This window comes from Anas platyrhynchos, chromosome 3 (genome assembly GCF_047663525.1).
Source record: "Anas platyrhynchos isolate ZD024472 breed Pekin duck chromosome 3, IASCAAS_PekinDuck_T2T, whole genome shotgun sequence".
Lineage (NCBI taxonomy): Eukaryota > Metazoa > Chordata > Aves > Anseriformes > Anatidae > Anas > Anas platyrhynchos.
In genome coordinates this window covers 45,432,798-45,447,436 of record NC_092589.1, presented here as the reverse complement: position 1 = coordinate 45,447,436, position 14,639 = coordinate 45,432,798, and the positions used below count along the sequence as shown (strand labels likewise).

The following is a 14,639-nucleotide window of genomic DNA, read 5'->3' as shown; positions in this document are numbered from 1 at the left end:
TTTTATTTTCAAGCAAAGTTGCTTAAAAGCTGATGCTGTGCCTCTTCACCAGAGCAAGGAGTTGCATGCTTCTCCGGACCTTTACCTGGCAGTACGTTGAAGTGGTACTTGCTATAGCCCTGAAGACCTAATGCTATCACAGAGGCACTCAGCCATCAATGGCTTCCACTTGTTACTGCTGTTTATACAGAAGCAGCATTAAGAGGTCCCAGCTGAGACCCTGGCACTGACTGTGCAAAGTGCAGCAGATCACAAGGCAAGTTGGCCCTAAAAAAGCTTAGGAAGGAGAGGAAACAGAAATTAAGTGATTTGATCAGGTTTGGAAAGCAGAGACAGCAATAAAACCTGCCTGAGCACACATGCTTGTCCAACCTGGGAGATTATGTTGCTCCAAGCACCCTGCTGCCATGCACACTGTCATGCCTGGGTCACTGTCTGATTTATTGGCTGATTATCGGCAGGATGTTATGTGACCGTCCAGCTTGAAAATGCTGTCCAGACCATCACTCACAGGCTGCTTTTCAGTACCTCATGTCACTCTCCTTATGAAAACCTTCCCTAAAAAGACCCTTTGGGATAAATGAAGAGCATATATATACCCTGTTGGGTCACTTTGTGGGCAGTGAGTTGGTAGATCTTGTCTAAGGATTGGCTTAGTGAGAAGACCCTACAGATGGACAAGCCCCTGCAGTCAGTGTGTTATCTGCTGACCCCACACAGAAGTACAGTTCTAGTTGTTCTCACATTCCTGTACAATAAAATAAGGTGAGAGGGTATATAATTTAAATATAGATCAGCCATTATTGCCATTATTGCTTGATTAATTACATGTGCTACCCCATCCTTTTCATTTAGGATAGCAGCCACATCCACCTCCACTGAAGTGAATGGAAGCAAGTAATTTTCATCAGCTCCCAGAAGCTATGAGAGGTCGCCCACAACAATTGGAGTGAGATTGGCTTTAATGGGTCAAAGAAGAAATTATTTCCTAGATTAATATTTCCTAGATTGTCCTTCTTTTTCCTGAGGTGGAAGCATACTGCATGTTTCCAAAGGGTATCTGCTAACTAACAAGCACGACCCAAAGGAGAGTTAGTTAGGGCAAACTAAACAGCCTAGGAATTTGAGGCCAAGCCAGGGGATGGGGTCACACACTGCCCCAGTATGATGGCAGCAGGCACCAAGGGCAGGGTTGAAATTAAAGACACAACTGGTATTTTAGGCAGGTATCACAGTCAGGAGAGTTGTGGCCATCAGTCAACTCAGTGTCCCCTTTTCCTGGGGAGGGAAGGGCCAGCCCTAGGTTGGTGTGACTGGGGGAGCTCAAGTCCCATGGGTGGGCACCAGGGGCCTCAATGGGCATGCCCTGGGTGTCCCAAACTCCCCTGGACTCCAGACAAGTGTCTGAGGTTGCATGAAATGAAGAGCAGAGTCAGGACAAGCCCCATGCCTGTGCTGCAAAAGAGCGCATCTGCATGGCTCTTCCTTGGGAAGTGGGGCCGTATGTGTTTATATATACACAACCCAACAGGACTGAGCAAACATTACCCAAGGTTTTGACAGACATTTGCCTTTGGGATAAGGGTGAGCATGACAATGGGGTCAACAATTCATTAAGTCAGGAGGGGAAAGAGAGGTCTACAAAGAGCAAGTTGTTCCCCACGCTTTGTGATAGGTATCGGTCCTGCCCCATCTCCCCAAGAGTCCTCAGAAACCTGTCAGGTATCTGTCACAAGGTTCAGTCCAGTTCATCATCAGTTATGAAATAAACATAGGACTTCTGTTATCATTAATAATATTTATTTTGGAAAAATATTTTAAAAATGAATTTCTTCATTAACAAAACAGTAAAAAAAACTCAAATAACATTTGCACAATATTCCATAAATACATTTATATACAAAAAAATATAGTCACATAGACCCGAAGTGCCTTTGTACATATTTACCAAAAAATTTAAATTATAAAAAAATGGACATCACAAAATACTCAAGCTTTACAATTATCATGAAAATATTTTTACAGATTCAAAAAAATAACACACTTTTTCTCACCTAGTAAAAACACATTTTAGTATCAAAAAAGACAATAAAGGCAGTGTTTGTGTCTCTAATTCAAGAAAAGACTGGCTCATAAGAATCCAAAATATACACTTCAGGCAGTGCATGCTTCTTATGTAGTAATTAAGTCCATTCATTTAAATATATATAGAAAAGCAACTGACCATAGTGCAATGATAAAATTCATAAAAGGCAGTGCAACAGTAATCCTTGAACACAGACCCTTGCCTGGTGTCCATCTTGTTTCTTTATTTTGCAGTCACTTTGCTAACTTCAGTAGAGAACCAGCTCAAGCCTGAATTTAGTTTCTCAGCAGCAGTCAGTGAAGGAATCTATCTCCCATTCCTCTTTCAGCAGCATTCATTGGGGCACGTCTCCTTTGAAATTGTTCTGAACAACATCTTTGCCATATCATGTCTGTTTTACACCTGTTGGGAGAAAACACAGAGACCAGAAGAGGTTAATAAACAGTAAGAAGAGGACAGTAAGGCTACAGAGGTTCAAGACTTCACCTTCATGCCAAGCAAGAACAGGCTCTGCATGAAGGATACGAAGGGATGAGTCAGTAGACCACAACCACACTATAGCTGTCCCCTTGCCTGAAAAAGTCACTGTCCTCTAACACCCATGGGGCTTATCTTAATCCAGAGCAAGTTTTTGCAACATCTGCAGTACTATAAACTCAAGGCGGCCAGATTTCAACAGGTTCAAATCACTGTGGCTGCACGGAGAACAGCTTGGCTGCCCTGATATGCATTGGAAGGAGATTGTGCACCAAGTATTGTCTTGACTGCCAGGTGGGATACTAACCTCAGTTGCTATGATGCACTCATCTTTCTCTTCTGATATGACGTACACCGACTGGTACTTTGTGTCCTTTGAAGTGGAATATACTGAATCTGGCCGTTTTCTTTCAGAAGTGTCACTACTGAAGACAAAGACAGACAACATAGGTGAGATGGCTGTTGCTTAACGCTACCTCTAAGACACGCACACCCTTCAGAATAAAGCCACCCCCAGCACTCGAGTATGTATGATACCTTTTTAGCTGTACTGCACTTTTCTCCTCTGCCTCTGAATCATACGTTTCACACTTGGCTTCACATTTGCCATGCTCCTCTTTAACAGAGTCCTCATTCTTGAGTTCATGCACCAAATTGTAATCCACGGATGGGTATCTAACTTTGTAGCCATTTTTATCAGAGTTATCACTGTGAAAGTCTACTTTCTTATTTGTGTTTTTAATCTGAGTGGCACCAATGACACTTATGGAAATGTCCTTCTCACGCTGGCAGTTCGCCAGGTTGTTCATGGTCTCTGTTTCGCTCCTGCAGGCGTCCGGCTGGTGGTGCCTCTTCTGCACCTTAAGCCTGACACAGACAACCACGGCGGCGCACCCCAGCAGCAGCATGAGGACCAGAATAATCCCGGCACACACCGCGATCCAGGGGAACTGGCCGTTCTGGCCCTCCGTGTACTTCTCAGTGAAGTCAACGATCACCGGTCCCTGAGGCGGCTCGGGGAGCAAGAACTGGCAGTTGAGCCCGCCGTAGCCCCGAGCACACTCACACACGTAGCGGTTGCTTCTCTCGTGGCAGGTGGCCCCGTTGTGGCAGGGGTTGTGCTCACATCTGCTCACTGGGGTGCTGCAGTTCTTCCCATTGTATCCGGGGGGGCAGGTGCAGGAATAGTCATTGACCCCATCCTGGCAGGTCCCTCCGTTGACGCAGGGGAAGGAGGCGCAGTCGTCCACGTTGTCATCACAGTGTCTCCCAGTGAAGCCAGCCTGGCACTGGCAAATGTACGAGTTCCCCAGATCAACGCACTGGGCTCCTGCAAGGCATTAAGGGCACGAAGGCTGAGAGGGCTGCAGTCACACCCTCCCTGAAGTGTGCCCTGAGTGCTGCTCTCAGGGTCATCGTGACAAACCACAGCTGAGAAAAACTTCCCTTTTGAGAGGTTAGCCCAATCTTTGCCAAGTCTGAGCCACCATAAAAGTATGTGTTTTTTTTTAAAGGAAGGTATTACTTAATAGGATCTATTTTTTATTCACCATTCTATTCCCTTTTTGACATTTCACTTAGCTGGGACAATGAAGCTAGTCCAGATCAGGTTCACACCACAATCTCACATTACAGAGGTAAAGTGGCACTGAATAAGGAGGACTGCATTAAAGAAAATCTTCACTACATTAGTCAAAGCAAGAAGATTACTATTGCTGGATTATAAGTAATAATAATACTTAGTATTAATATGGCATTTCGTATCCATAGATGCCAGAGAGTGCTATACATCATTTAGAAGTATAATCCTCCACAGTTTAATGCATGAAGCTTCAGGCAAAGTTACCCCACCACAGTGACCCCTTAAGAAAACATTATCTGTAGCAGTGACCCATGCCACACCATTACTTTTAAGCACACTTCCTCCACCAAGTCAACCATTGATATGACATTGCCCGTGGTTTATCACTGGGCCTTATTATTCACTCCAGACCAGTAGCCAAAGCAACTGGATGATCTCTTTTCAGAAGGTCACTGTATTATATTTGGCCTTACCATTAGCACAAGGGCTGGAACTGCAGTAATCAATTTTCTTTTCACAGTTGAACCCAGAATAACCCAGTGGGCAGCGGCAGCTGTATCCCCCGTCGGGGTTGTCGGTGCATCGCCCACCATTGAAGCATGGTCCATCAGCACAGGTCATGGCACTCAGCTCGCAGTTTTTACCATAGAAGCCCGGTGGGCAGGTACAAGAATAGCTGTTCTCGAGATCCTGGGGGAAAGACATGAGAAATGTTCAAAATATTTACCTGAAGTTGCTGTGAGATCCAGAAATGGATTCTGAAAATCAGTAGAACTGACATTAACTCGCCCCTTGGGGTTTCATAGAGCACAAGTGACTGAGACTTACAGTGCAGCTTCCACCGTTCTTGCAAGGGTTGGCATCACATTCATTGATTTCAATCTCGCAGTTGGAGCCTGTGTACCCAGGCCGGCAAGAACAAGTGTAGCTCCCCTGACCAGTGTTCGTGCATGTGGCACCATTCTTGCATGGCTTGTGGTGGGTGCAGTAGTTCAGGTCTGTAAAACATTGGAAAAAAAAAAAGAAAAAAAAAAAAGAGAGAGAAATCTGTCAAGATACTTGCTCCTTTGCAAGGTTAGGCTAGCACAGATGAGCTGGAAATAGCAGCCTGCTTTCTGCATTTTAAGACAGGTCCTCAGGCAAGGACTGAGAACTTACCCTGGTTGCAGAAAAGGCCACCCCAGCCTTCCTGGCAGTTGCACTGCCACGGCTGCTGACAGGTACCATGAAGGCAGCCTGGGTATCGGATGCACTCATCACAATATCGCCCCTGCCAACCCACTCTGCATCTGAAAAAAAAAAAAAAAAAAAAAAAGTTGACAACAAAGTCTCGTCAGATTTAGACTTCTCACATTTGGAAACCCTATCGCAAACTCTGCAAACACACTGATGCCAAGGATCAAGTTTCCTAAAAGCCTTCAGTGATCCTTCATCTGAGAAAGTCACCGAGTCCAACCGTAGCATCAGCTTTCATCAGTCCCAGCTATTTCTTCCACTTCCTCAGACAGAGCCCCAGTTGCAGGTAGTTAATTTGTTTACTCTAATAACAAACAGCTAAACCTTACACACAGCACTGTAAACTTGTTAGGTTAATATAAATGGCACTGATGTTTGACTTGTGGATTAATACTTTGATCTGGCATCACCTGGATTTCTCGAATTACCATCTAATATGAAGAAAGGCATTTAAACTGCCCCTCGAAGGACCGGTGGCTTGTTTAGCACCAGAGCATTGAAGTTAAAGACAAAGAAGGGGGGGGGGGGTGGAGTGGAAAACTTACTTGCATTCCCCAGGTTTGTCGCAAAAGCCATGCTGCTCGTCACATCCAGGCAAACAAATCGCTGTAAACAGACCAAGAAGGGAGAGGCATAAGCTCCAGGGCCGAACGCCTCCCTTTTCAAAGTCCCCTCCTGAGAGCACCTTGTGGGTGGGGAGCCAGCCCCTTTTGCTAGGTCCGGGCAGTTAATAGCAGCTGAGTTAATCTCTGGAGCCTGCAGGAGTATTGATCTCGCCTGGTAGCTGGGCACTTTACTTATCGCCAGGGATGAGCATTCTTCTTAATACAGTTGCACACAGACAAAAGAGGGCTCACAATTGCTGCCTTCCCCGCAGCCCCTCGCCCCCCTTCCCTTCCCAGCGAGGGTCAGAAGTCCTTTTTTCCAATTCTATGCACACAGCTCCACCTCTTAATATCCCCCGAAAGTGTGTGTGCAGATAAGAGTGGACAGCTGGTGTGCAGGGTGCCAGTGCAAGACAGCTGCTCTATTGTCTATTCTCTCCCAGCAGCTGCCCCACTGCAACAATACCCCCGGCCCTGGAGCCAATGGGGCCGGTGCCGGCAGCCGGGCAGCCTATCCCTGCCCACAGCTAATCTATGGCACGCGCGTGATTTCGCTGCAAAAACTTTTTTTCTTATTCAAATAAATAAGTCTAAAGTTCTTCCTCCCTCCTCCCCCCCCTCCCCGCCCCGCTCGGAGCAGGGGCGGGTGGGTCCGGGCATGGTAAAGAGGTAAGCGGGCCAGCGGGAGGGAGGATGAGGGGAGGGGAAAAGGGACTTCTGCTCATTACTTCGCCTGGTTATGGAACTCATTAAGCAGGCACTGCAAAGTTTTAATTCAACAAAGCCAGCCGGAGACAATGGCATGCGAGGGGAAGGGGGGTGGAGGGGAGAAAGAATCAGTGCTGATAATCGGATCGCCTCAAAGTTGGAAAGAATGGAGCCGAGGGCAAGTAGACGGGAAGCAATCTGCCACTGGGAGCTCGGCTTGCTAACAGGAAAACATTCTTTTCGCATGCACACATAAACACAGCTCCAGCGCCTAGCGGGTTTGCGCTGCTGCTGTGCTGTGTTTTCTGAGATGGAAAGCAGAGCAGCACGCACAGCACAACGAGTCGAGAAAGATGGACAGCGTTCTGCTTTGCTGGGGGAAGAGCGGCAGTGCACAGGCATCCGAAAGTGCTGACAGCCCCAAAAGAGCTCATTATCAAAATGCTTCCTTTTTCCCCACCCCTTGACATAACCGGGATAGGCACTTTTGATCATGGGAAAGGTTGTAGATCCTATTTAAAACGCTATCAAAGGAAATGCAAGCCCCTTTGCCTGCTGTTTGTTGTGCAACATCGTGCCATGAACTGCTAAAAGCATCTCAGCAGCCACTGACAGTGTGAATAACCAATCTGAGATCACTCGATAGCAGCTCAGCTGAGACCACAGTATAGGTGGGCTTAAAAAAAAAATACAGAAAACAGAGAGGCTGCTTTACAGACTATAGCTGCTTTCTCTCAGCCCACCTGGCCCTCTGATGGCTGCAGGGGAGCACTCAGTGCATCATCTGCCAGTGTACTTCAGACATATGTGTGCACACAAACAGAGAATGCCATCACACACCGCAGCAGGAGCTCTGTGTCTGTATGTTTGCCTGTATGCTGCTATGTGTCTGCGAAGGGGGGTAACCTCATAAAAACCGGTGGTACCTGACATCTCTGGCTATCTGTCCTCTCTGTCATCTACTCACTAGCCCAGCTTTTCCTGCTGTATCAGTACACTGCATTCCTGAACAGTTTCAGGATCAGGCTCACTTTAAAACTCGTGTCCCTTGTCCTGTTCTGTCAGTAGCAATGAACATGGCAATGTCACAGGAGAGCGATGGGGAGGAAGCTGACCTGTGGCTCCAGGTGAAAAGCCTCTGTCAGTGGCTCTGTCAGCGTGTGAGTACACCAAATGAGAAATCCTACAGGCCACAGGGCATCTCTCTGCTCTCCCACTACTTTTTTCAGTGCAAGGTGGCAAGACAGCAGACAGCTACAAGCCTACCTTTAGGCCTTCCACACAGATGTTGCCGAGGCCTAGCTTCCTTTCCTGGAGCCCCGTACCCCATAATGATGGTATCAGTGTACCGAGGTTGAAGGGGTGGCTAGGTGTAAAAGGGACTCCTGATGCATTTAAACACATCTTCAAGCAACTGCTGAGCATTCTGCCACCAGATTTGACAACTACAGTGAATGAGCAAGAGTGTGGTGTTGGCACTGACATTTTATGAGCTCGAGGTGGAGCTGCCTGAGCTAACTTTCTGTGGTAAGCCTGAGGACCCCCTGTCCCCCACACCAGTAAAGCCTGCACACAGCACCAGCCCTCCATGCACTCCAGCCCGGTTCCCCCTCTCCCATGGGGCCTGATGTCAGGGAAACACCTCCCAGAGAGCTCACGGGGAGACACGAAGGTGGACACTCACGCTCAGTGCAGTACTGGCCCTTCCAGCCCGGGTTGCAGACTTTCTCGCCACGCTCTCCGCAAGTGAAGTGACCGAAGGCATCGTCCCGGGGGCGGCAGAAGACGGAGCAGCCTTCCCCGTAGTAGTGCTCGTCGCAGACGAAGCGATACGAGTACTTGAGGTCGGTGCGGCCGCTGCTGTGCAGGTCCTGGGACCACTCCTCGCCCACCGCCAAGTGCCTCTGGGTGGCCAGGCGGCTGATGAGGCGCTCGGGGTTTTCTGTGGGGAGAGGAGAAGCGTGATCAGGGTGCCCACAGCGGGCAGGGGGATGCTCATAGAGGGTGTCTGGTGGGATGGGGACCGCGGAGATGGGGCGAGGGGGGCTGCGTGCCTTCCTGGCGAGGGGGTGGCCCTGGGGAAGGGTCCGTGGGGGACAAGGTACCTGTGGTGAGGTCGTCGGGCGAGTCCGTGTGGAGAGCCTCGATGATGAGCGAGAAGGTGCCCTGCGGAGACAAGGAGCAGAGACAACCCGCCGCGGCGGCGTGAGCACAGCCGGTGCCGTGGGTGGGCAGCACCGCCAGCCCCCACCCCGGGGTCGCCCTCCCTGCCACCCCCCCTTCGCCTCCCCTCACTTACGGGCCAGGTGAAGCCGAAGGGGAAGCGGATGGGGTTGCTGAAGGCGGGGTCGGCGCCGCCCGCCCCGTCGGGGACGCTGAAAGAGTTGGCGCCGAGCACGGGGGTGATGGCGCTGCCGTAGGTGCAGGGCGGCTCGGGAGACACGCTGGCCTGGTAGTGCTTGAGGCAGACGCGGAAGAAGGTCTTGCAGTCGCACTGCTGCAGCCCGGCGCCGCCGGGGCCGCCCCCCCGGCAGCAGTTGCGGTTGCTGAGGAGCCCCTTCTTGTTGACGAACTCCTGCAGCTTCAGCTCGAACACCCCGGAGCCGGACACCTGGCGGGGACGGGGACGGGGACAGGGACCGTCAGTCCCCGGAGCGGCTCCGTGCACCGACGGCTGCCCCCTGCCCGCTGCCTCCCCCCGCCCCCGGCCGCCGTAGGGACCCCCCGAGGGGGCGTCCGGGTCCCCGTACCCCGTCCCCCCGTCCCCCCTCACGTACCTGGCGGCGGCAGAGCAGCACCGAGAGGAGGGCGAGCGCCAGCAGGAACCGGCCTCCCATGGTGGAGGGGCAGCTCTGGTGCCCTCGCGTTCCTCCCCCTTGTCTTGTCTGCGGGGGGGGGGAAAGGGGAAAGTGTCTCTCGGGGGAAATCAAAGAAAAATAATCACGAAGCGGCCAAAGCCGCTCGCCCCAGCGGAGCTGGAAGAGTTACTGTCACGGTCTCCTTCTTTCAGGAGCGGCTCGGACTTTTTTTTTTTTTCTCCCTCTGCTGACACCTCTGGGTGTAGCCTGTCGCCGACTGACAGCTCTTTCGGATGGCAAAAATAGAAAAAAAAAATAAGGGAAAAAAAAAAAAAGTTTACGATTGATCTGCTAAACTCTCTTTCTTTCCCAATCCACGGTGCTCCTCCTTTTCGCCAGGAAAAAAAAAAATAAAAATAAAAATAAAAATAAATGAAAAGCAACTTAATTCCCAACTGAGGCAGAGAAAAGGCTTGCCGAGGAAGATTTAAAAACAAAAAAAAAAAAAAAAAAAAAAAAGAGTCGGCGCTGTGGAAATCCCTGCCGAGGCGGCAGCGCGGTAGTTCCCGGTGCGGCGCGGTGCGGGAGCGGCTCCGGCTCTGCGCGGCTGCGCTCGCCCTGCGCACGTCGGGGCTGGGAGGCGGCGAGCGGCGGCTGGCGGGTCACGTCGGAGCCTTGATCCCCCCCCTTTCTTTTTTTTTTTTTATTATTATTATTCTTTTTTTTTTTTTTTTTTTTTGCGAAAGAAGCGAAGCTCTCGTTCGTCGTCGTGGGCTTCCTTTTGTGTTTTAGAGGAATCCCGGCCAACTACACCAAGCTCGTGTCTCGACGGCGGCGGCGGCAGCAGCAGCAGTGTCCGGGGGTGCTCCTGCGGGGGGGCAGGGGGTGCCTGCTCTGCGCCGCGGCTCGGCGGCTCTCTCCGAGGGTGAAGCGCTAAGGATCTGCCTCTCCTTGGGCGCCTGCCTCCCTTATATCCCGCCGGCCGCCTGCATGCCTAATGAGATGCAAATGAGCAGCCCCCCAATCTGGCTAGAGCTGTCACAAAGGAGCCACTTTTCCAAACCCTCCTCTCAATGGATCGCCAAATGGTCAGTGAGCTGTAAAATGTGCAACCCTCCTCCCCCTCTCCCCTCCGCGCTCACAAAACGTGCTCATTTACATTCCTGCAAATTTGGTAACCGCGAGAATCCCCCTCCTGCTCCGGGCAGAGGGCAGCACCCCCTCCGCACCGGGAGAACGAGCCCCCGGGGCCGCGGGCAGCGCCGCCGTGCCCCCCGAAAGTCGCCCGGCGACCGTGCCCCCTTCCGAGGGGCTTTAAAGGGAACGGGGGAGGCGGGCGGCAGCGAGGGAAATCCGATCCCTTTAAACTCACACCGCATTGCCCCCGGTATAAGCGGGATAATTGGGAGCGGGGGGGGGGGGGATGCGAGCGAACCCAGCCACCCAGCCCCGGCTCGCCCTGCCCCGGGCTCCGCTCGCAGCACCCGTCCCGCCCGCACGGGCACGGGGAGCTCGGAGGGTCCGGGGGGCTTCAGGGGTCCGGGGGGCTCGGAGGAGCCGAGAGGCTCGGGGGAGCCGAGGAGCGCGGGGGAACCGGCTGCCCGCCGCCCCCGGGGGGGTCCCGGGAGCGGGGCGCTGCGGGTCCCGTCCCCACGACCACCGCTGGCGGAAAGAGCTCCCCGCTCCTGCCGGGTCCTACACCCCTGTATGATTATTATCATCATCACCAGCAACCTCTCTCCCTCTCTCTCTCTCTCTCTCTCTTTTTTTTTTTTTTTTTTTTTTTCCTGCTTCAGCTTAGTAAAAAGTGAGTTTGGTGTGTGTCGTTCGCGTGGCTGTCATTAAGGCCGTTTGTTATTGTGTGAGGGCTGAATCAGTTAGCTCTTTGTGCTCTCAGCTGTATGGTAATGTAGACAGCACCTGCTCCCTGCACAATGCGAGGGAGAGAAAGAGCTCCCCTCGGCGCACGCTACTGCCTCTACAACAATGTCCGCACATTTTTTAAAGAAATCCCTTCCAGCACTTCCCCCCTCCGTAAAAAAAAAAAAAAAAAAAAAAAAAAAAAAAAAGACTTTACACACCAACCGTCACCTTATTATTTTTTTACATATCCATCAGACACTAGAACTTTTGTTTTGACCTTAAAAACATCGAAAAGGAGTTTACTGGGGCGGTGAAAGAGGAGCAGGGATGATTACCCTTTGAGCAGCTTCTTAATGACGGATGGGAGCGGGGGATAAAAGTTTGAGGGCGACTCTGGCATGTCACTCGAAGCGGGGTTTTCCACTTTGTTGGGGCCCTCTGTTAAACACCTTCGGTAGGCGCAGGCGGATTCATTAGGATGCAAGGTGTAACTGTCTCTGTAAATGTCATTTTAATTGTAACAGATCATTTCAGCACAGATTAAGCTTGTGTGCGAAAGGAGAGGATTTGGCTACAATAACCTCACTGTAGGTATGCCGTGCTAAAAGCCTTATTATGGCGACTTTATTGGGTTGAAACGTGCATTTGCATGGCAAAATGTGACTTTCATTGAAGCAGATGTCTTGATCACAAATTATCTTACAATGCGCTAGGAAAAAAAAAAAATCTTAAAGACTTCTTAAAGTAAAAGCACTGGGTAATACCAATTAAAAGAAAATCACTAATGAGTTCATTCAGCCCAGCTCTTCTCGACTGCTCCAGGACTGCGGCTGCCCACATTCATCTGCGGGGTGTTTGCGGCACCCACCCCAAACCTAGGCAGGTACTTTATCAAGCAGCCAACCCCTCTACCTCCCTTAAACCCAGTCGGGGCCCACGGAGCGCTCTGTACACAGGTAGAGGAGGAGAAGGCTCTTCGCCCCCCTCCCTGCCCCCGACCCTCCAGAGAAAGCTGAAATGTGCAGGAATGTTTGCTTTTCCCCCGCACCCGCGGCCGGGCAGCGCCGTGCCGAGGCTCTGGGCAGGCAGAAGCGAGGATGCTCTCGCCCGGGGACCGGGGGCGAAACGGGGAAAGCCACCCCCGAAGCGGGCAGGGGGCAGCGGGCAGCGGGCGGGCGCCGCGCACCCGGCAGCCCCGGCGGCACGAACCGTAAATTACTTTTGCCACCTAGCGACAACATCTTTTCGAGTGGCTTTGCCGCTGCTTCGCGAACTTGGCTGCAGGGTTATCCCCAGGAAAGGGAGAGAGTGGGGAGTGGGGAGGGAAAAAAAAAAAAAAAAATGATCGGCCCACTAAGCAAGTGGATTGGGGGGGGGGGGAATATCTCTTGAAATTTGGAGGTGACACGTCGGTGAGACGTGGTGTATCACCAGGGATCAACGAGAGGTAGAAAGTTGGTCCAGTAGCATCCCCTTGCTTAAAAAAGTGGAAATAAAAAGTTACACGCGCGAGGGCTTTAACCTAGCGAAAAAAAAAAAAAAAGCCCCGAAAAAAAAAAAAAAAGCCTTGCCCCCAAATCCTTAACAACCCCCCTTCGGTACCGGGTATTTGTTAAATTGACGTGGCACAGATTTCTCGATTACCGCTGCTGAGCGTGACTGAAAGGCGCCGTGAGAGCCGGCAGGATCCTGCCCACGGCGCTCATTCTTCTCCGGCTTAATTTATGCCACGCGATTCTGTATTGGGGAAATCAAGCAGAAAGCTCCTTTTTCTGCTTTTTTCCCCCCTCTCCCTCTCTCTTTCAGATGCTGGGCTAACGGGGAGACTGTTTAACTTAAGTGTTTCTATAGGAGGCTGTTGTAGTTTAACTCCTGCCCACCAGTAGCTGAGGCGAACAAAGGAGGGACTCGAGGTCTAACTATTCATCCATTCTCTGCACTTTAATTTTCATTGATTTTGAAGACAAGGGGAGCCCTTAGGGATTCTCGCTGAAGGGGGATGACACGCCTTTAGACGCGATCAGCCCCCTAGCCAGCCATCTGCTCCTAACCAAATGGCGCTTTTTCGCTCCCAACCGCGTGTCTCCGCACCGCGCTCCCCCCGCGATGCTGCCCGCCTCCACCGGCTCGGTTTGGCCCGGCCCGGCTCGGTTTGACCCGGCTCGGTTTGGCCCAGCTCGGTTTGGCCCGGCTCTGCCCTCGGGGAGCGGCTCCCACCCCGGGGGTCCCGCTCGATGCCCCCGCTCCCCGGCGAGGCTTTGCAAGCCGAGAGCATCCCATCGGCCGCTATTTCCAAACAAGCCAGATTATGGGAAAAGTCACTTCCAAAAGGGGGGGTAGAGGGGTGGCGGGGGGGCTGCTAATGAGGGCGAGGCGCTGAATTCACCGCCCTGCGAGCCTCCCTCGCCCGGGCCGGGGGGCTGCGGGCATATGGCGAACGGTGCGCCGCCGTTACGTGTGGAGCTATGTGTAGCCGAGTGTGCATAATATTTTAATTAGCCCCCTAGCCCCTCCGCAGGCATGCGGGAGCCCCTCCGCCGCAGCCCCCCGTCAGGTGTCCCCGGGGCCGGCGGGGGAAGCGGGAGCCGCGTCCCCGGCGGCCGGGGCTCGGCGCGGTGCCCGCCGTGCTGCCCGTGTCCCCCCTACCCCCCCCCCCTCACCCCCTCCCCAGGGGCGCCGAGCCCCCCGCCCCCGGTCCCCGACCCCCGCCCGCGGTCCCCCGGGGGCGCCGGGCCGCGCTTGCCGTGTGCGGGGAGGGGGATTACCAAGTTGCGCATGTAGGTTAGCCCAAAGTTGCAAAGGCATGTGCTGATTAGAATAAGAAAGGGCAGTCGCGTGGCTCAGCTGGCACACAGAGAGGCCAGATGATAGATAAGCAGCTCCGGGCCTTCCCTCCCTTCCCCCCCCCCCCCCCCCCCCAGCCCCCTATTTTCAAATCGCAAATCATCTGCTCCAGCCCTATCCTAGCCCCTCATTTTCATGACAATGGCTGTGTGTTTACCTGTGATCCTAGGACCGGCGGGGCATTCCTTTGTCTCCCGATGAGATTACCGCAGCCAGCTGCTCTCCAACCCTTCCCCGGGCAAATCCCAAAGTGGCCCCTATATGTGTTTTTCTGATGGCACACGAGGAGAAAGCGAGCCCCCCCTTCCCCCCCCCTGCCGCCCCCGCTCCCCTGCGCTACTTGTTTGTTTGGGTTTTCTCCCTGGCTCGTTTCCGACGCGATTTTGCTTGTGGGAAACTGCGAGGGATAAAATTGGCCACTCGTGTGTGTGCGAGCACGC

The 14,639-nt window shown here is 52.4% G+C and overlaps 2 protein-coding genes across 3 annotated transcripts in view; one reads left to right on the top strand and one right to left on the bottom strand.

Annotated features, from left to right (window-relative positions):
- Positions 1-1,805: 1,805 nt before the first annotated feature.
- Positions 1,806-14,372, bottom strand: DLL1 (delta like canonical Notch ligand 1). 2 transcript variants are annotated; one of them, XM_038176672.2, is made up of 12 exons: positions 14,357-14,372; positions 9,472-9,778; positions 8,994-9,305; positions 8,800-8,860; positions 8,379-8,636; positions 5,927-5,987; positions 5,304-5,434; positions 4,974-5,143; positions 4,619-4,835; positions 3,101-3,893; positions 2,871-2,988; positions 1,806-2,488 (listed from the first exon to the last, which is right to left on the bottom strand). In XM_038176672.2, exons 2-12 carry the CDS (start codon positions 9,529-9,531, stop codon positions 2,483-2,485), a joined length of 2,187 nt encoding a protein of 728 aa, XP_038032600.1. In that variant the 5' UTR covers positions 9,532-9,778; positions 14,357-14,372; the 3' UTR covers positions 1,806-2,482. The 2 variants fall into 2 exon arrangements, with proteins under 2 accessions (XP_038032600.1, XP_027310004.1); XM_027454203.3 differs by lacking the exon at positions 14,357-14,372 and having other exon boundaries at positions 9,472-10,020.
- Positions 10,445-14,639, top strand: part of FAM120B (family with sequence similarity 120 member B) — a 60,646-nt gene continuing 56,451 nt past the window's right edge. The window contains exon 1 of the mRNA XM_005020205.6: positions 10,445-10,580. The gene's annotated coding sequence lies outside the window, so the exon portion shown is untranslated. The remainder of the gene's footprint in view (positions 10,581-14,639) is intronic.